This window comes from Astatotilapia calliptera, chromosome 11, assembly GCF_900246225.1.
Source record: "Astatotilapia calliptera chromosome 11, fAstCal1.2, whole genome shotgun sequence".
Lineage (NCBI taxonomy): Eukaryota > Metazoa > Chordata > Actinopteri > Cichliformes > Cichlidae > Astatotilapia > Astatotilapia calliptera.
Window position 1 is genome coordinate 9211342 of NC_039312.1, and position 22111 is coordinate 9233452.

The 22111-nt window shown below is 40.0% G+C and overlaps 1 protein-coding gene across 2 annotated transcripts in view; it reads left to right on the top strand.

Annotated features, from left to right (window-relative positions):
* The window catches only part of LOC113031504 (uncharacterized), a 49350-nt gene extending 34085 nt beyond the window's left edge, over nt 1–15265 (top strand). Inside the window, exons 2-30 of one of the 2 annotated variants that reach the window (XM_026183632.1) lie at nt 3159–3223; nt 3513–3795; nt 3899–4044; nt 4149–4431; nt 4670–4815; nt 4920–5202; nt 5306–5451; nt 5556–5838; nt 5942–6087; nt 6192–6474; nt 6713–6858; nt 6963–7245; nt 7483–7628; nt 7733–8015; nt 8119–8264; nt 8369–8651; nt 8890–9035; nt 9140–9422; nt 9526–9671; nt 9776–10058; nt 10297–10442; nt 10547–10829; nt 10933–11078; nt 11183–11465; nt 13323–13468; nt 13573–13855; nt 14093–14238; nt 14343–14625; nt 14851–15265. In XM_026183632.1, the coding sequence (XP_026039417.1) occupies nt 3160–3223; nt 3513–3795; nt 3899–4044; nt 4149–4431; nt 4670–4815; nt 4920–5202; nt 5306–5451; nt 5556–5838; nt 5942–6087; nt 6192–6474; nt 6713–6858; nt 6963–7245; nt 7483–7628; nt 7733–8015; nt 8119–8264; nt 8369–8651; nt 8890–9035; nt 9140–9422; nt 9526–9671; nt 9776–10058; nt 10297–10442; nt 10547–10829; nt 10933–11078; nt 11183–11465; nt 13323–13468; nt 13573–13855; nt 14093–14238; nt 14343–14625; nt 14851–15031 (6105 nt within the window). In that variant the 5' untranslated portion in view covers nt 3159 and the 3' untranslated portion in view covers nt 15032–15265. The remainder of the gene's footprint in view (nt 1–3158; nt 3224–3512; nt 3796–3898; nt 4045–4148; nt 4432–4669; nt 4816–4919; nt 5203–5305; nt 5452–5555; nt 5839–5941; nt 6088–6191; nt 6475–6712; nt 6859–6962; nt 7246–7482; nt 7629–7732; nt 8016–8118; nt 8265–8368; nt 8652–8889; nt 9036–9139; nt 9423–9525; nt 9672–9775; nt 10059–10296; nt 10443–10546; nt 10830–10932; nt 11079–11182; nt 11466–13322; nt 13469–13572; nt 13856–14092; nt 14239–14342; nt 14626–14850) is intronic. The other variant, XM_026183633.1, reaches the window with a different exon arrangement.
* The last annotated feature ends 6846 nt before the right edge of the window (nt 15266–22111 follow it).

Below are 22111 nucleotides of genomic sequence, written 5' to 3' on the forward strand. Positions count from 1 at the left end.
CCACATGGTAGGATTTGTAAAGAATTTATTCGTAAATCAGGGTGGAAAATAAGTATTTGGTCACCTCAAACAAGGAAAATCTCTGGCTCTCACAGACCTGTAACGTCTTCTGTAAGAAGCTTTTCTGTCCCCCACTCGTTACCTGTATGAATGGCACCTGTTTGAACTCATCATCTGTATAAAAGACACCTGTCCACAGCCTCAAACAGTCAGACTCCAAACTCCGCCATGGCCAAGACCAAAGAGCTTTCGAAGGACACCAGGAAAAGTATTGTAGACCTGCACCAGACTGGGAAGAGGGAATCTACAATAGGCAAGCAGCTTGGTGTGAAAAAATCAACTGTGGGAGCAATCATCAGAAAATGGAAGACATACAAGACCACTGATAATCTCCCTCGATCTGGGGCTCCACGCAAGATCTCATCCCGTGGGGTCAAAATGATCATGAGAACGGTGAGCAAAGATCCCAGAACCACACGGGGGGACCTGGTGAATGACCTGCAGAGAGCTGGGACCAAAGTAACAAAGGTCACCATCAGTAACACACTACAACGGCAGGGAATCAAATCCTGCAGTGCCAGACGTGTTCCGCTGCTGAATCAGAATCAGAATCAGAATCAGAATACTTTATTGATCCCTGGGGGAAATTATTTTTTTTTACAGTGCTCCATTTTAAACCAACATTAAGACAAGACAGACAATACGCTAACTAAGAATAGTACAATATATACATATATATACATACATACATACATAAGTCACTCAAGCCAGTGCATGTCCAGGCCCGTCTGAAGTTTGCCAGAGAGCACATGGATGATACAGCAGAGGATTGGGAGAATGTCATGTGGTCAGATGAAACCAAAGTAGAACTTTTTGGTATAAACTCAACTCGTCGTGTTTGGAGGAAGAAGAATACTGAGTTGCATCCCAAGAACACCATACCTACTGTGAAGCATGGGGGTGGAAACATCATGCTATGGGGCTGTTTTTCTGCCAAGGGGACAGGACGACTGATCCGTGTTAAGGACAGAATGAATGGGGCCATGTATCGTGAGATTTTGAGCCAAAACCTCCTTCCATCAGTGAGAACTTTGAAGATGAAACGAGGCTGGGTCTTCCAACATGACAATGATCCAAAACACACCGCCCGGGCAACAAAGGAGTGGCTCCGTAAGAAGCATTTGAAAGTCCTGGAGTGGCCTAGCCAGTCTCCAGACCTCAACCCCATAGAAAATCTGTGGCGGGAGTTGAAAGTCCGTGTTGCTCGGCGACAGCCCCAAAACATCACTGCTCTCGAGAAGATCTGCATGGAGGAATGGGCCAAAATACCAGCTACTGTGTGTGCAAACCTGGTAAAGACCTATAGTAAACGTTTGACCTCTGTTATTGCCAACAAAGGTTATGTTACAAAGTATTGAGTTGTATTTTTGTTATTGACCAAATACTTATTTTCCACCCTGATTTACGAATAAATTCTTTACAAATCCTACCATGTGGATTCATGGATTTTTTTTTCACATTCTGTCTCTCACAGTTGAAGTGTACCTCTGGTGCAAATTACTGACCTCTGTCATCATTTTAGGTGGGGGAACTTGCACAATCGGTGGCTGACTAAATACTTTTTTGCCCCACTGTACTTCTAGGAGAACTCCAGCTCTCAAACATCTGCACAGACACCATGCTAATACAAGGCATGTCATCAGATATGGCAGCCTGACAGAATGGTACAATAGTACAATCAGGCTGCCAGCTAATAGCATCACGATAAATAGCATATTTGCAATGGCAGACCTGAACTATGTCTGTTTCTTTTGCAGTTAGGATGTAGTTTGTAGCTAAAAGCCAAAGGAACTGCACAAGAAATTAATGCATAAAGGCAGACAGAAAATATGTCATGTAATGGGAAAATAAGATTGTGGACAAAGAAATAATGCAAATCTGTAGTTACGTTAATGAACAACATGTATGTGGAGTGACAGTCACCTTCAAGGGAGGCAGACACCTGGTATTTGACATGGATTTGTATGAAACTAAGCAAAGTTACAAGAACAACATTTATTATTTGAACATGATTTTTCATTCTTTAAACAACTCATAGTCATGATCACAGTAAGCATATATAACAATGGGTGAGTATATGAAAATGCAGATCGAACCTACTTTGAGACACATACCTATGCTTTAAGGTAAGTCCTTGGTAGAATATGTTTCCAGTTTTTCATGTATTTTATATTATATATATATTTAATGTAGTACTGGTAAAGAACAAGAAAATTAAAAACCGAGACAAAAATCAGTTTTGCACAAATTTTATTCTTGTTGGGAATTTTTTCCCTTAAATCTTCTCCAAAAATTGTGTAAGTGTTCAAAACATTTAATCAATATCTTTTAAACTAGTTTATAGGCAAATAGTTATGGCAACAACTAGGAAATTCTGAATTATTACATGACATCCCATAATGTTTTCAGAATAGAGAAATACAGTAAGTGAGGTTGTCTGGTTGGGTCCGTGACAAAAAGTTCTGTTGTATGCACAGCACTGTTATGAAAAAGGGAGTCACCTGGTATTTGACAAGGGTGTATAGGAAATTAAGCAAAGTTACAGGAATAACATTTATTATTTGAACATAAATTTTCATTCTTTAAACAACTGTCAGTCACATGATCACTGTGTAAACATATATAATAATGGCTCAGTTTGTGAAAATGCAGATTGAACCTACTATGAGACTCCTACCTACAACTAAAGGTAATTCCTTGGTAGAATAGGATGATATGAGTTTTTCCATGTATTTTGTAAAATATATCTATATAGATATATATAGATATATATTACCAGAAATAAAAAAAAAGAAAAAAAAGAAAAAAGAAAAAAAAAACCAAAGGGAAAAAAAACAAAAAAAGTACTTAACTTAAACGTGACAGTAATATCATTAATAACCTTCAATTGTCAAACTAATATATTTTTGGAAATATTCTACCTTATCAAGGCTTAATTACTGTTATAATTTAAAAATTGACAATTGTATTTAAAAAATTACTCTAAAAGAAATTTCAAATTGCAAACCATTAAAAAAATATTGTACATCTGTCAAATCCTCTACTCCAGATTAAATATGAAAAACTTTACCTGAAATAATGTTTTCTTTTCTCTATAGGATGTTGACTACGGCTGGAATATTTGTCTTGTTGTCTATTCTAGGAAAGCTGAGTGGAAATTTGGGTGAGATTAAAAAATGTATCTAAGAAATATAAGAAGTAAACGTGAATTCATTACAATTCTAGGACTTGGTTAATTTAACAAACGAAAAGATAGTAAAAGTAAATAACTGATTTGAAGAATTCATATTTAATTATATATTTTAATTAGATCAGTGAAAAAGTGTTTTCAAAAAGATTATAAGAAAAATTCAATTAAAGAAGCTGACTGTAGATATTTTGGTGAAATGACTTACACCACTGTTAATTACATTTGGTAATTCTGTGCATCTTTCTATCTTTTAAATATCAAGGTGAAAATGTTGCCAGACTTGGACAAGTGGCTCAGTCTTCAACGTATGGGAATGCCAAACCCGAAAATGCCATTGATGGGAATCGTGCCAGCAACTACAACCAGGGATCCTGTGCCCATACAAACAACGACTTGAATCCCTGGTGGAGACTTGACCTTTTGAAGACATATAAAATCAACACTGTGACTATCACCAACAGACAAGACTGTTGCTCTGAGAGGATCAATGGAGCTGAGATCCGCATTGGAAATTCACTTAATGACAATGGCAATGCGAATCCCAGGTAAATGAGCTATTCATCTTATACGTGATTCAAATTTTGTCATAACAGTCATATATGTGGGAATCATTACCTGTTAATCTGTTTCCTTGTCATTTGTTTTCAGATGTGCTGTAATCTCATCTATCGCTGCTGGGGCATCACAAACCTTTGCATGCAATGGAATGGAAGGTCGCTACATAAACATCGTTATTCCTGGGAGAACAGAATACCTGACACTTTGTGAGGTGGAAGTTGATGGTACACTTTCAGGTAAATCTTGTCCAATTCTTCTTGTGTGTTCTGGGTTAAATGAACACATAATGGGTTTTGGAGTTCTTCTTATCACATTAATGCTAATATTTGCAACTTTTCAGAGACTAATGTTGCCAGACTTGGACAAGTGAGTCAATCTTCAAAGTATGGGAATGCCAAACCCGAAAATGCCATTGATGGGAATCGTGCCAGCAACTACAACCAGGGATCCTGTGCCTGTACAAACAACAACTTGAATCCATGGTGGAGACTTGACCTTTTGAAAACATATAAAATCAACACTGTGACTATCACCAACAGACAAGACTGTTGCCCTGAGAGGATCAATGGAGCTGAGATCCGCATTGGAAATTCACTTAATGACAATGGCAATGCGAATCCCAGGTAAATGAGCTATTCATCTTATACTTGATTCAACTGTTGTCATAACCGTCATATATATGGCAATCATTAATTATAATTGTAATAGATTTCTACTTCTATCTCTGTTTTTTTTAGAGTTAAGTTCATCAGGCAATAAAGAGCAGCACCTTGATTATATGAAATTGACATTTATACAAACTTTTACTTTAGATTAATCTTATGTTACCTGTTAATCTGTTTCCTTGTCATTTGTTTTCAGATGTGCTGTAATCTCATCTATCGCTGCTGGGGCATCACAAACCTTTGCATGCAATGGAATGGAAGGTCGCTACATAAACATCGTTATTCCTGGGAGAACAGAATACCTGACACTTTGTGAGGTGGAAGTTGATGGTACACTTTCAGGTAAATCTTGTCCAATTCTTCTCGTGTGTTCCACGTTTAATGAACACATAATGGATTTTGGAGTTCTTCTTATCATATTAATGCTAATATTTGCAACTTTTCAGAGACTAATGTTGCCAGACTTGGACAAGTGAGTCAGTCTTCAACGTATGGGAATGCCAAACCCGAAAATGCCATTGATGGGAATCGTGCCAGCAACTACAACCAGGGATCCTGTGCCTGTACAAACAACAACTTGAATCCATGGTGGAGACTTGACCTTTTGAAGCCATATAAAATCAACACTGTGACTATCACCAACAGACAAGACTGTTGCCCTGAGAGGATCAATGGAGCTGAGATCCGCATTGGAAATTCACTTAATGACAATGGCAATGCGAATCCCAGGTAAATGAGCTATTCATCTTATACGTGATTCAAATTTTGTCATAACAGTCATATATGTGGGAATCATTACCTGTTAATCTGTTTCCTTGTCATTTGTTTTCAGATGTGCTGTAATCTCATCCATCGCTGCTGGGGCATCACAAACCTTTGCATGCAATGGAATGGAAGGTCGCTACATAAACATCGTTATTCCTGGGAGAACAGAATACCTGACACTTTGTGAGGTGGAAGTTGATGGTACACTTTCAGGTAAATCTTGTCCAATTCTTCTCGTGTGTTCCACGTTTAATGAACACATAATGGTTTTTGGAGTTCTTCTTATCATATTAATGCTAATTTTTGCAACTTTTCAGAGACTAATGTTGCCAGACTTGGACAAGTGAGTCAGTCTTCAACGTATGGGAATGCCAAACCCGAAAATGCCATTGATGGGAATCGTGCCAGCAACTACAACCAGGGATCCTGTGCCTGTACAAACAACAACTTGAATCCATGGTGGAGACTTGACCTTTTGAAGACATATAAAATCAACAATGTGACTATCACCAACAGACAAGACTGTTGCCCTGAGAGGATCAATGGAGCTGAGATCCGCATTGGAAATTCACTTAATGACAATGGCAATGCGAATCCCAGGTAAATGAGCTATTCATCTTATACGTGATTCAAATTTTGTCATAACAGTCATATATGTGGGAATCATTACCTGTTAATCTGTTTCCTTGTCATTTGTTTTCAGATGTGCTGTAATCTCATCTATCGCTGCTGGGGCATCACAAACCTTTGCATGCAATGGAATGGAAGGTCGCTACATAAACATCATTATTCCTGGGAGAACAGAATACCTGACACTTTGTGAGGTGGAAGTTGATGGTACACTTTCAGGTAAATCTTTTCCAATTCTTCTCGTGTGTTCTGGGTTAAATGAACACATAATGGTTTTTGGAGTACTTCTTATCATATTAATGCTAATATTTGCAACTTTTCAGAGACTAATGTTGCCAGACTTGGACAAGTGGCTCAGTCTTCAACGTATGGGAATGCCAAACCCGAAAATGCCATTGATGGGAATCGTGCCAGCAACTACAACCAGGGATCCTGTGCCTGTACAAACAACAACTTGAATCCATGGTGGAGACTTGACCTTTTGAAAACATATAAAATCAACACTGTGACTATCACCAACAGACAAGACTGTTGCCCTGAGAGGATCAATGGAGCTGAGATCCGCATTGGAAATTCACTTAATGACAATGGCAATGCGAATCCCAGGTAAATGAGCTATTCATCTTATACTTGATTCAAATTTTGTCATAACCATCATATATGTGGCAATCATTAATTATAATTGTAATAGATTTCTACTTCTATCTCTGTTTTTTTTAGAGTTAAGTTCATCAGGCAATAAAGAGCAGCACCTTGATTATATGAAATTGACATTTATACAAACTTTTACTTTAGATTAATCTTATGTTACTTGTTAATCTTTTTTCTTGTCATTTGTTTTCAGATGTGCTGTAATCTCATCCATCGCTGCTGGGGCATCACAAACCTTTGCATGCAATGGAATGGAAGGTCGCTACATAAACATCATTATTCCTGGGAGAACAGAATACCTGACACTTTGTGAGGTGGAAGTTGATGGTACACTTTCAGGTAAATCTTGTCCAATTCTTCTTGTGTGTTCTGGGTTAAATGAACACATAATGGTTTTTGGAGTTCTTCTTATCACATTAATGCTAATATTTGCAACTTTTCAGAGACTAATGTTGCCAGACTTGGACAAGTGAGTCAGTCTTCAAAGTATGGGAATGCCAAACCCGAAAATGCCATTGATGGGAATCGTGCCAGCAACTTCAACCAGGGATCCTGTGCCTGTACAAACAACAACTTGAATCCATGGTGGAGACTTGACCTTTTGAAAACATATAAAATCAACACTGTGACTATCACCAACAGACAAGACTGTTGCCCTGAGAGGATCAATGGAGCTGAGATCCGCATTGGAAATTCACTTAATGACAATGGCAATGCGAATCCCAGGTAAATGAGCTATTCATCTTATACTTGATTCAAATTTTGTCATAACTGTCATATATGTGGCAATCATTAATTATAATTGTAATAGATTTCTACTTCTACTTCTGTTTTTCTAGAGTTAAGTTTATTAGCTAATAAAGAGCAGCACCTTGATTATCTGAAATTGACATTTATACAAACTTTTACTTTAGATTAATCTTATGTTACTTGTTAATCTGTTTCCTTGTCATTTGTTTTCAGGTGTGCTGTAATCTCATCCATCGCTCCTGGGGCATCACAAACCTTTGCATGCAATGGAATGGAAGGTCGCTACATAAACATCATTATTCCTGGGAGAACAGAATACCTGACACTTTGTGAGGTGGAAGTTGATGGTACACTTTCAGGTAAATCTTGTCCAATTCTTCTCGTGTGTTCTGGGTTAAATGAACACATAATGGTTTTTGGAGTTCTTCTTATCATATTAATGCTAATATTTGCAACTTTTCAGAGACTAATGTTGCCAGACTTGGACAAGTGAGTCAGTCTTCAACGTATGGGAATGCCAAACCCGAAAATGCCATTGATGGGAATCGCGCCAGCAACTACAACCAGGGATCCTGTGCCTGTACAAACAACAACTTGAATCCATGGTGGAGACTTGACCTTTTGAAGACATATAAAATCAACACTGTGACTATCACCAACAGACAAGACTGTTGCCCTGAGAGGATCAATGGAGCTGAGATCCGCATTGGAAATTCACTTAATGACAATGGCAATGCGAATCCCAGGTAAATGAGCTATTCATCTTATACGTGATTCAAATTTTGTCATAACAGTCATATATGTGGGAATCATTACCTGTTAATCTGTTTCCTTGTCATTTGTTTTCAGATGTGCTGTAATCTCATCTATCGCTGCTGGGGCATCACAAACCTTTGCATGCAATGGAATGGAAGGTCGCTACATAAACATCATTATTCCTGGGAGAACAGAATACCTGACACTTTGTGAGGTGGAAGTTGATGGTACACTTTCAGGTAAATCTTGTCCAATTCTTCTTGTGTGTTCTGGGTTAAATGAACACATAATGGGTTTTGGAGTTCTTCTTATCACATTAATGCTAATATTTGCAACTTTTCAGAGACTAATGTTGCCAGACTTGGACAAGTGAGTCAGTCTTCAAAGTATGGGAATGCCAAACCCGAAAATGCCATTGATGGGAATCGTGCCAGCAACTTCAACCAGGGATCCTGTGCCTGTACAAACAACAACTTAAATCCATGGTGGAGACTTGACCTTTTGAAAACATATAAAATCAACACTGTGACTATCACCAACAGACAAGACTGTTGCCCTGAGAGGATCAATGGAGCTGAGATCCGCATTGGAAATTCACTTAATGACAATGGCAATGCGAATCCCAGGTAAATGAGCTATTCATCTTATACTTGATTCAACTTTTGTCATAACCGTCATATATATGGCAATCATTAATTATAATTGTAATAGATTTCTACTTCTATCTCTGTTTTTTTTAGAGTTAAGTTCATCAGGCAATAAAGAGCAGCACCTTGATTATATGAAATTGACATTTATACAAACTTTTACTTTAGATTAATCTTATGTTACCTGTTAATCTGTTTCCTTGTCATTTGTTTTCAGGTGTGCTGTAATCTCATCCATCGCTCCTGGGGCATCACAAACCTTTGCATGCAATGGAATGGAAGGTCGCTACATAAACATCATTATTCCTGGGAGAACAGAATACCTGACACTTTGTGAGGTGGAAGTTGATGGTACACTTTCAGGTAAATCTTGTCCAATTCTTCTCGTGTGTTCTGGGTTAAATGAACACATAATGGTTTTTGGAGTTCTTCTTATCATATTAATGCTAATATTTGCAACTTTTCAGAGACTAATGTTGCCAGACTTGGACAAGTGAGTCAGTCTTCAACGTATGGGAATGCCAAACCCGAAAATGCCATTGATGGGAATCGTGCCAGCAACTACAACCAGGGATCCTGTGCCTGTACAAACAACAACTTGAATCCATGGTGGAGACTTGACCTTTTGAAGACATATAAAATCAACACTGTGACTATCACCAACAGACAAGACTGTTGCCCTGAGAGGATCAATGGAGCTGAGATCCGCATTGGAAATTCACTTAATGACAATGGCAATGCGAATCCCAGGTAAATGAGCTATTCATCTTATACGTGATTCAAATTTTGTCATAACAGTCATATATGTGGGAATCATTACCTGTTAATCTGTTTCCTTGTCATTTGTTTTCAGATGTGCTGTAATCTCATCTATCGCTGCTGGGGCATCACAAACCTTTGCATGCAATGGAATGGAAGGTCGCTACATAAACATCATTATTCCTGGGAGAACAGAATACCTGACACTTTGTGAGGTGGAAGTTGATGGTACACTTTCAGGTAAATCTTGTCCAATTCTTCTTGTGTGTTCTGGGTTAAATGAACACATAATGGGTTTTGGAGTTCTTCTTATCACATTAATGCTAATATTTGCAACTTTTCAGAGACTAATGTTGCCAGACTTGGACAAGTGAGTCAGTCTTCAACGTATGGGAATGCCAAACCCGAAAATGCCATTGATGGGAATCGTGCCAGCAACTTCAACCAGGGATCCTGTGCCTGTACAAACAACAACTTAAATCCATGGTGGAGACTTGACCTTTTGAAAACATATAAAATCAACACTGTGACTATCACCAACAGACAAGACTGTTGCCCTGAGAGGATCAATGGAGCTGAGATCCGCATTGGAAATTCACTTAATGACAATGGCAATGCGAATCCCAGGTAAATGAGCTATTCATCTTATACTTGATTCAACTTTTGTCATAACCGTCATATATATGGCAATCATTAATTATAATTGTAATAGATTTCTACTTCTATCTCTGTTTTTTTTAGAGTTAAGTTCATCAGGCAATAAAGAGCAGCACCTTGATTATATGAAATTGACATTTATACAAACTTTTACTTTAGATTAATCTTATGTTACCTGTTAATCTGTTTCCTTGTCATTTGTTTTCAGATGTGCTGTAATCTCATCTATCGCTGCTGGGGCATCACAAACCTTTGCATGCAATGGAATGGAAGGTCGCTACATAAACATCGTTATTCCTGGGAGAACAGAATACCTGACACTTTGTGAGGTGGAAGTTGATGGTACACTTTCAGGTAAATCTTGTCCAATTCTTCTCGTGTGTTCCACGTTTAATGAACACATAATGGTTTTTGGAGTTCTTCTTATCATATTAATGCTAATATTTGCAACTTTTCAGAGACTAATGTTGCCAGACTTGGACAAGTGAGTCAGTCTTCAACGTATGGGAATGCCAAACCCGAAAATGCCATTGATGGGAATCGTGCCAGCAACTTCAACCAGGGATCCTGTGCCTGTACAAACAACAACTTGAATCCATGGTGGAGACTTGACCTTTTGAAGACATATAAAATCAACACTGTGACTATCACCAACAGACAAGACTGTTGCCCTGAGAGGATCAATGGAGCTGAGATCCGCATTGGAAATTCACTTAATGACAATGGCAATGCGAATCCCAGGTAAATGAGCTATTCATCTTATACGTGATTCAAATTTTGTCATAACAGTCATATATGTGGGAATCATTACCTGTTAATCTGTTTCCTTGTCATTTGTTTTCAGATGTGCTGTAATCTCATCTATCGCTGCTGGGGCATCACAAACCTTTGCATGCAATGGAATGGAAGGTCGCTACATAAACATCATTATTCCTGGGAGAACAGAATACCTGACACTTTGTGAGGTGGAAGTTGATGGTACACTTTCAGGTAAATCTTGTCCAATTCTTCTTGTGTGTTCTGGGTTAAATGAACACATAATGGGTTTTGGAGTTCTTCTTATCACATTAATGCTAATATTTGCAACTTTTCAGAGACTAATGTTGCCAGACTTGGACAAGTGAGTCAATCTTCAAAGTATGGGAATGCCAAACCCGAAAATGCCATTGATGGGAATCGTGCCAGCAACTTCAACCAGGGATCCTGTGCCTGTACAAACAACAACTTGAATCCATGGTGGAGACTTGACCTTTTGAAGACATATAAAATCAACACTGTGACTATCACCAACAGACAAGACTGTTGCCCTGAGAGGATCAATGGAGCTGAGATCCGCATTGGAAATTCACTTAATGACAATGGCAATGCGAATCCCAGGTAAATGAGCTATTCATCTTATACGTGATTCAAATTTTGTCATAACCGTCATATATGTGGCAATCATTAATTATAATTGTAATAGATTTCTACTTCTATCTCTGTTTTTTTTAGAGTTACAGTGGGGCAAAAAAGTATTTAGTCAGCCACCGATTGTGCAAGTTCCCCCACTTAAAATGATGACAGAGGTCAGTAATTTGCACCAGAGGTACACTTCAACTGTGAGAGACAGAATGTGAAAAAAAAATCCATGAATTCACATGGTAGGATTTGTAAAGAATTTATTCGTAAATTAGGGTGGAAAATAAGTATTTGGTCACCTCAAACAAGGAAAATCTCTGGCTCTCACAGACCTGTAACGTCTTCTGTAAGAAGCTTTTCTGTCCCCCACTCGTTACCTGTATGAATGGCACCTGTTTGAACTCATCATCTGTATAAAAGACACCTGTCCACAGCCTCAAACAGTCAGACTCCAAACTCCACCATGGCCAAGACCAAAGAGCTTTCGAAGGACACCAGGAAAAGTATTGTAGACCTGCACCAGACTGGGAAGAGTGAATCTACAATAGGCAAGCAGCTTGGTGTGAAAAAATCAACTGTGGGAGCAATCATCAGAAAATGGAAGACATACAAGACCACTGATAATCTCCCTCGATCTGGGGCTCCACGCAAGATCTCATCCCGTGGGGTCAAAATGATCATGAGAACGGTGAGCAAAGATCCCAGAACCACACGGGGGGACCTGGTGAATGACCTGCAGAGAGCTGGGACCAAAGTAACAAAGGTCACCATCAGTAACACACTACAACGGCAGGGAATCAAATCCTGCAGTGCCAGACGTGTTCCGCTGCTGAAGCCAGTGCATGTCCAGGCCCGTCTGAAGTTTGCCAGAGAGCACATGGATGATACAGCAGAGGATTGGGAGAATGTCATGTGGTCAGATGAAACCAAAGTAGAACTTTTTGGTATAAACTCAACTCGTCGTGTTTGGAGGAAGAAGAATACTGAGTTGCATCCCAAGAACACCATACCTACTGTGAAGCATGGGGGTGGAAACATCATGCTATGGGGCTGTTTTTCTGCCAAGGGGACAGGACGACTGATCCGTGTTAAGGACAGAATGAATGGGGCCATGTATCGTGAGATTTTGAGCCAAAACCTCCTTCCATCAGTGAGAACTTTGAAGATGAAACGAGGCTGGGTCTTCCAACATGACAATGATCCAAAACACACCGCCCGGGCAACAAAGGAGTGGCTCCGTAAGAAGCATTTGAAAGTCCTGGAGTGGCCTAGCCAGTCTCCAGACCTCAACCCCATAGAAAATCTGTGGCGGGAGTTGAAAGTCCGTGTTGCTCGGCGACAGCCCCAAAACATCACTGCTCTCGAGAAGATCTGCATGGAGGAATGGGCCAAAATACCAGCTACTGTGTGTGCAAACCTGGTAAAGACCTATAGTAAACGTTTGACCTCTGTTATTGCCAACAAAGGTTATGTTACAAAGTATTGAGTTGTATCTTTGTTATTGACCAAATACTTATTTTCCACCCTGATTTACGAATAAATTCTTTACAAATCCTACCATGTGGATTCATGGATTTTTTTTTTTTTTTTTTTTTTCACATTCTGTCTCTCTCAGTTGAAGTGTACCTCTGGTGCAAATTACTGACCTCTGTCATCATTTTAAGTGGGGGAACTTGCACAATCGGTGGCTGACTAAATACTTTTTTGCCCCACTGTAAGTTCATCAGGCAATAAAGAGCAGCACCTTGATTATATGAAATTGACATTTATACAAACTTTTACTTTAGATTAATCTTATGTTACCTGTTAATCTTTTTTCTTGTCATTTGTTTTCAGATGTGCTGTAATCTCATCCATCGCTGCTGGGGCATCACAAACCTTTGCATGCAATGGAATGGAAGGTCGCTACATAAACATCGTTATTCCTGGGAGAACAGAATACCTGACACTTTGTGAGGTGGAAGTTGATGGTACACTTTCAGGTAAATCTTGTCCAATTCTTCTCGTGTGTTCTGGGTTAAATGAACACATAATGGTTTTTGGAGTACTTCTTATCATATTAATGCTAATATTTGCAACTTTTCAGAGACTAATGTTGCCAGACTTGGACAAGTGGCTCAGTCTTCAACGTATGGGAATGCCAAACCCGAAAATGCCATTGATGGGAATCGTGCCAGCAACTACAACCAGGGATCCTGTGCCTGTACAAACAACAACTTGAATCCATGGTGGAGACTTGACCTTTTGAAAACATATAAAATCAACACTGTGACTATCACCAACAGACAAGACTGTTGCCCTGAGAGGATCAATGGAGCTGAGATCCGCATTGGAAATTCACTTAATGACAATGGCAATGCGAATCCCAGGTAAATGAGCTATTCATCTTATACGTGATTCAAATTTTGTCATAACCGTCATATATGTGGCAATCATTAATTATAATTGTAATAGATTTCTACTTCTATCTCTGTTTTTTTTAGAGTTAAGTTCATCAGGCAATAAAGAACAGCACCTTGATTATATGAAATTGACATTTAAACAAATTTTACTTTAGATTAATCTTATGTTACCTGTTAATCTGTTTCCTTGTCATTTGTTTTCAGATGTGCTGTAATCTCATCTATCGCTGCTGGGGCATCACAAACCTTTGCATGCAATGGAATGGAAGGTCGCTACATAAACATCATTATTCCTGGGAGAACAGAATACCTGACACTTTGTGAGGTGGAAGTTGATGGTACACTTTCAGGTAAATCTTGTCCAATTCTTCTCATGTGTTCCACGTTTAATGAACACATAATGGTTTTTGGAGTTGTTCTTATCATATTAATGCTAATATTTGCAACTTTTCAGAGACTAATGTTGCCAGACTTGGACAAGTGAGTCAGTCTTCAACGTATGGGAATGCCAAACCCGAAAATGCCATTGATGGGAATCGTGCCAGCAACTACAACCAGGGATCCTGTGCCTGTACAAACAACAACTTGAATCCATGGTGGAGACTTGACCTTTTGAAGACATATAAAATCAACACTGTGACTATCACCAACAGACAAGACTGTTGCCCTGAGAGGATCAATGGAGCTGAGATTCGAATTGGAAATTCACTTAATGACAATGGCAATGCGAATCCCAGGTAAATGAGCTACTCATCTTTGAAACTTTGTCATAACAGTCATATATGTGGCAATCATTAATTATGTTTATAAAAAGTTCTACTTCTACCTCCTTTTTTAGAGTTAAATCCACCATACAATTTTGAGCAGCATCTTAACTATCTGAAATTGACATTTATACAAACTTTTACTTTAGATTAATCTTATGTTACTTGTTAATCTTTTTTCTTGTCATTCGTTTTCAGATGTGCTGTAATCTCATCCATCGCTGCTGGGGCATCACAAACCTTTGCATGCAATGGAATGGAAGGTCGCTACATAAACATCGTTATTCCTGGGAGAACAGAATACCTGACACTTTGTGAGGTGGAAGTTGATGGTACACAACTCGATTCTTACTATGAATCTGAGTGTGGCTGGGTCTAAACAAAATTATTTAGTCTTCTAGTATTCCTTAAGTTCTAAAGTAGGTGTGTGACAATAAGGGTCATTTAGTTAGATCAATCAGTTTTTACTGAATGCTTCCATTCATATATGACTTCATAAATAAATTTTACCTTTATCTGTTGTATCACATGTAATATTTTACAAAACATATTACACTTTCTGTTTCTTTTCCATGCACATGTTTAAACACCAAATAAATATTGGTGCAGCACACGTTTGAAGAGTCATTCGTTCCCGTTGCAGAGAAATAGTTGAAAGGTTAGAATCCTTTGCTCTACCCATCAGTCAATCAATCAATCCTTAGAGAACCACCATTCTGTCGTTCCCGAAACGTGAACATTAACTTTGTTAAAGGTCCAAATACCCACAGGTACAAACATCTGACTGGCACTACCCCTCTAGGTATCCCACGCAGGATTCTCATTGCATCATTATATGCAACATGCAGCTTCTGGATGCTGCATTGCTTGTAAGATGACCACAAGGAAGCAGTATATAGTGCTGTGCAATACGTTTTAAGCCAGTGGTTCTCAACCAAGAGAGGCCAGCAGTGATCACTGACTGTTTTTTAGGTTCTTGTTCAGATTAAATAGAACAAAATACAAAGCATTAATGTACAAAGCGTGGATGTTTTAATCCAGTACATTTGTTATTATTATCATCATTTGTCACATCCGCTTTATGACAGTTGAAATATATAACATTCATATAAGAAATAAAATTGTCTCCCGTAAACTGTATGTGGAGTTAAATAGACCTATACTACTGTACTTTAATGTCAGTTATGAGGGTGGTACTTCAAGAGCCATATATTTTATGAGGTGGTACTCATTGAGAAAAGAACCACTGCTTTAAGCAAAGCCACTGAACAGAAGCTGAACTTACATGCAGTGGTATTTGCCTGGATATAGAGCTTACAACATTGTCTATATAAATATATATATATATATCTAATCGTCATCATTCATTTGATCAGTAATAAAGTGACCCATGTATTTCACCTTTTTATAAACCTCAAGAGTAGGGCTGGGTATCGTCACTGATCTTTAGAATGGATTCGATTCCGATTCACATGGATCGATTCAATCCATGATTCGATTCGATTTGGTTTGATTTGAATCGAGGAAATTTTGCCTCAGACAGCCAGAAATATTATTTTATAATTCAGATTTTTATATCTATAAAAAGAGAGCTGACACTTGTGAGACTTTATCAAAGGTGTAAGCATCACAGCAGATGTCAAAGTAACTGAGGATAAAACAGAAAAACATGAAGGAGATTTTACTGGCCTGGCTTTTTAAATCAGATAACCTTAAAAATATTCTGCACTCAAACAAAACTGAAGAAAACCATAAATCAACATATAAACATTACCTGGTGCTGCTGAAGTGAAGCAGAGCAAAGTTATAGAGGTTTTATTAGAGACACAGCCAAGCATTTTGCAGTTTCGCATAATTTTAAAAAGTTTACATTTATTCAGTATTGAGACTTACTTGTCGGAAGTCAGTTAAATAAAAAAAGAAAAAGAAAAAAAACCAGCGGCTGACAGCGCTGTAAACAATGGTAGACTGGTGGTTAATAAGCAAGCGAATAATGCAGAAAACAGATTTTTAGATGGAGTACACAGAGAGAGACAGAGAAAGAGCTGTACATGAAGTGTCATTTTATCGTGGTGGAAGCAACAGCAAAAGTAAGAGGGAATTCATGACAATGTTTATGTGAACCGAAATGGATCTTCTTTTGCTGCTGGTTCAGTCAATATTGTTTGGAGAGTGATGAAACCTGGAGCTTCCGAATCTAGTGCAAAAAAGACGTAAACACAAAGCGCAGACCCGGCAAAACATCAGAATCTGTGAGCTGTCGGCTTTTAGCCCCAACAGCGTGTCCGTGTGAGAAAGCCAACATCTCACTGATTGTGATGCGTCACCGGGTCCGCACTTTGTGTTTATGTCTTTGTGCAGAATCCGTGTTCCTGCTCTCATTTACTGTTTTAGCTGTTTGGTGGTTGTTGGAATTTTGTGAGGTTTGACCTGGATTCTGTAGATTCTGGAGTTTTGGGGAAAATAATTTTATATTTACAAATTGATTCAGGATTTTAATGAATCGATATCGAGTTATTCATGCTCAAATCGATTTTGGTTGGTGAATTGGTAAATTGTCCAGATATCTGGCAGACTAGTTCAGAACTCAAATTCAGACTCGTCCTCTACAAACAAGAAGTCCTGACATAAAGCCAGATGGTCTATCCTTCAAGCTCAGGTCCTTTACCAGAGGCCCAGGCGCTTGAGGGTCCTGCGAAGTTTCTTAGCTGTTCGTAGGACTGCGCTCCTGATGTTCGTGGGATCTGCTGGAGCCACTCAGCTAGTTGGGGAGTCACTGCACCTAGTGCTCCAATTACCACTTGGACCACTGTTACCTTCACACTCCAGATCTTCTTGAGCTCTTCCCTGAGCAGTGGCGTGTCTAGAAAATTTTTGTTGGGGGGGCCAGGTAGGGGCACAGATTTGGAGAAGGGTGGCAGATGTAATTGGCAGATAATGTTTAAAAAACATTCTACCAACCGTTAACCATAATTTAATAACCCTATAAACCTAATAACCGAATGCGCTTTTAACTCTTATTAGAATGAGATTTTAACCACTACGGTGCAAAGTTTTTAGATACTATGTTGATAGAGTACAAGAGATACAATCAGTGCTTTGTCACTGTTTACTCAGCATTCAAGGACAGCAATATTTGCATAGTATTTTTACTGACATATAGTGCACATATGTTTTGGGCAAAAACATTTTTGAATATTAAAATACAAACATCTCTAACAAACAAATTGACAAATTAGCCAATGCCAATGTAAAACTTTATCTGCCTATTAAAAAAAGAAGATAATCTTCTCACAAACTGGTGTTTGATTTTGAAACAGGAAAAAAGTGGGGAAACAACTGAAAAGACTAACATTTGAATAAAACCTGAAAGCAAGTAAATACTTTCTATGCTGCCTTATGGTAAGCTTTGGTAATATTGATAAAGAACAACACTGGCTGATGATGAAATACAGTCAGCTGGCATGGTAACACTGCCAGTATTAACTGGGACAGAAAATCGGGCATTTTGACTAGAGACCGGCCCACCAGGTATTAAAGCCATAAAGCCTTTGAATGAAAACAAACGCTGTTGTGACAGTGATGTACACTGTCTTGTTGGTATATGTATGATTTCTATACATTTTAAGTCAGATAAAAACTTTGGTTGTAAGATTTAGATAATTATTTAATAAAAGCTAGATATTTTAAATGAGAATAAGAAAGTAAATGGTAAATGGCCTGCATTTTTATAGCGCTTTTCTAGTCCCCAAGGACCCCAAAGCGCTTCATACTACATTCAGTCATTCACACACACATTCACACACTGGTGATGGCAAACTACATTGTAGCCACAGCTGCCCTGGGGTGCACTGACAGAGGCGAGGCTGCCAGACACTGGCGCCACCGGGCCCTCTGACCACCACCAGTAGGCAAACATGGGGTTAGTATCTTGCCCAAGGATATTTGGCATGCAGGCAGGAGGCAGCCTGGGATCGAACCACCGACCTTCTGATTAGTGGCTGACCTGAACTACAGCCAGGTGGTAGAGCCGGTATTTCTTTGTGGCCCCCCCCCTTTCCCTGTTAATGCCCTACCTGGCCCCCTGGGCGGATCTAGGAACGTTTTGCCCCCTGGCAAAACTTTCCTAGACCCGCCCCTACACAGTTACCAGCTGTCAGCTGCTTAGAAAAGGATGCTGGTGTTATTCGTCTCTCAGAAACAGTTCATAACTTCCATTCAACTCATTCATGTGACCTAAAAGGTAAACCTGTTTCTCCATCACCTGTTCAGCTCTGATGATTCAGTAAGGACATCTCCTGGTTTCATGTTTCCCTCTCACCACATATCCAAACCGATATCATGACCAGCAGTTTTACAGCTGTGGCTCCAGCAAACATCAGCTGATACTAGAAATTAATATTAAATAAATTCTAACAACAGCTGATCAAGCTTAAACGTCCTGCTATTGTTTAGCGCGACATCTGCTGGTTTCCTCTTTCTGGCGCAAAGTGGGCGATAAACAAACAAAAGAGAAAAGCCGATCAGCTGGGAGGGGGAGAGAATGAGAGAAGAAGATGCAGCTGTGCAGCGTAACGACAGAATAACTCCAGCTTTGTGCCTTTTTTTCATTATAGCGAAAGTACGGGACAAACTGTGTCTCTTCTCAGCTCAATACGAAACGCATAATATTTTCTCTGAATGAGGGACCATTCCACTTTTTTAAGGAGCCGTTGGCAACTCTACTAACTAAACTTATGAATAAAATAAAGTTCACTATCAGTAACATCATAGCACCCACCCAGCTGTATAGAAACTCCGTCATGCTAGCTAGTAGCAGTACGAGTTATTGTAACTGACTGTAAAAAGTCAGCACAACGAAAATAAACTCCACCTGAACTTGGTTTATATCTGACCCAGATAGACTGCAGGCCATAACTTCTTACCTGAAGTTCAGTTCACCTGACACTCGGACTGGCGGCTGCCTCGGGGCTCTCCTCCTGCCTCCCCTTCCCTCATCCACCTGCTGGCCTCTGTGGAAGCCCCGCCATAGCCACCACCAAACAACTGAGTTATTTTTACACATCGACCTGCATCTGGCCAATCCACCACCTCTCATTGTTCATGCCGTTACAAAAAAAAATAAAAAATAAGTCACTGGGCATATGCCCGGTATGCCCGATGGCCAGTCCAGCTATGTTAACCTGGGGTGGCCAGTCTGGTTGGGGGGGTGGCCTGTGCCCCCCCAGGCCACCCCGCTGGAAACGCCACTGTCTCTGAGCCCTTGGTATGTCTCCAGCTTCTCGTGTTCCTTCATCCTGATGTTGCTGTCATTCAGTATTGCTACATCTATCACTGTTGCCATCTTCCTCTGCTTGTCTTTCACTACTATATCTGGTTGGTTAGCCATCACCATTTTATCCGTCTGTATCTGGAAGTCAATTTTAACCACCCTAGGGGGCGTCTCCCATTTTGACCTTGGGATTTCCAGGCCATACTCAGCACAGATATTTCTGTATACTATGGTGTTCCATGTATGCCCTGCCTGCTAATATCTTGCACTCTGCTGTTATGTGTTGGATTGTCTCAGGGGCATCTTTACACAGCCTCTATGGATCTTGTGTTCAAAGCTTGTTTCTGTGCTGACATGATTAATGGCAGGACTACAGGTTGAATGACTGACTGAGCAGCAGCCTGAATGGCTGAGTGTAGTGATGGTTGTGGTGGAAGAGAAGCAGGTGGTAGTGTGGATGATGGAGCTAAGGGCGACTGAGTGGTAGTAATGGCGGTTGGGGAGAAGGCTGGACTGTGCTCTGGGGAGAAGGCTGAATGACTGACTGAGGAGCATCCTAAACAGCTGAGTGTAGTGATGGTTGTGGGAGCAGATGTAGGACAGGTGGTGGTGTAGGTTCCCCTGAGCCTGCAATGCGGATGAAGGGTGCAGGCACCTGCTGGACACCAGTCGCTCCCACCTGAAGAGTAGGTACAGGTGCAGAGATCGGCTGGGTCCTGGCGGGCCTCACCTCAGGGGTTGGCACAGGTTTCGGCAGGGACTGGGCGGCTGCTGTCCCCACCCGAGGAGCTGATACGGGTGCAGGGACCAGCAGAGCCTCAGCCGATCCGGAAACCGGAACAGGGAACAGCTGGGCGCCAGCCCCCCTCACCTGGGGAACTGAGGCAGGTGCAGGGGAGTGCTGAGCCGCAGCTATCCCTAGAGCACAAGGGGCCTGGGAGGCGGCCCTAGAAAGAACAGTCTGCAAGAGATTAATTCCCTGCCCTGAGTGAGCGGATGAGAAACAGTGCTCTGACCTCGCAGATTTAAGTGTGCTAAAGCTGTAGCTTACAGGCACTAGAGCACCACCTTCAGGGTTTACAAACTCTAGAGAAGTGTGATCAGCTGATGCACCAACAGTCTTTGAGCTTCTTTCTTCGGAACTAACCATGCTTATACTGTCAGAGGAGGGGTTAATAGCCGATGTAAACATAGTCCCGTGCACCGGAAAGGCAGATGAAACAAAGTCTTTTACCTCCGGATCGCTGGAAATAGTCTCGTTGTAGCAGCTGCTGTTGCGCTACTGAGAGCCCCGTCTGCTGCTGCTGTGGCGTGGAATCTCAGTTTGACGAGGCGACCTCCACGGTTACCCCGTCTCCTGCGTCGCTTCCGCACATCCAGTGGCAGTGGTAAGGAACGCCAGTGTGGTGGTGTTACTTCCAAATCGGGAGGCAGAAAGCCTTGGTTGTCATTTCCAAACCGAACTAAAGCTTGGGTAGATAAGCCTATTTCCAATAATGTCTGGCGATCATAAAACAATGTAGGGCTGACATGTTGCACAAAATTGACTAAAAGCAATAAAAAAATAAATAAATAAATAAATAAAAGAGAGCAATAGATGGCGTGCCAAACACACAGGTGCCATGTTGGCCACCTGACCTAAGCCTAATCGAGATGGAGAGCAGAGTGAAGGCATGCAATGCAAATAAATAAACATGTTCAGTATAATATATCTATTTTTTTGTAATGTTGTTTAATTTATATAGCAAATGTAACACAGTAAGGGGAATTGTTGAAAAGAATATATCAATGGGCCAATAGGCTCGACTATACGAGCACACGGGTGAGTTTAAATGAGACACAGAGACAAGAATGTAACTCAAAAGAACCAGCCAACTTTAGTGAAATAAACCATAAGGTTGAGAAGCACAGGTTAAAGACACTTTACAATGGTAGAAAGGAAGCTTACAAAAATTAAAAGAAAAGTAAAACACATAAACTACTAAAGCAATGACTTGGCCAAGTGTTACTTTTGGTTTTCAATGTCCGGGTTTCAATGCTCGGGTTTCAATGTTCGGGTGCACCCTAGTAACATGACTCCTTAACTCTTATAGAAACAGTTACACAAATCCAATGTACATTCAAATGAAAATCTCACACTCTTTTTTACATGTGGAGAATGTTCTACACAACAGCTCATTATTTAAA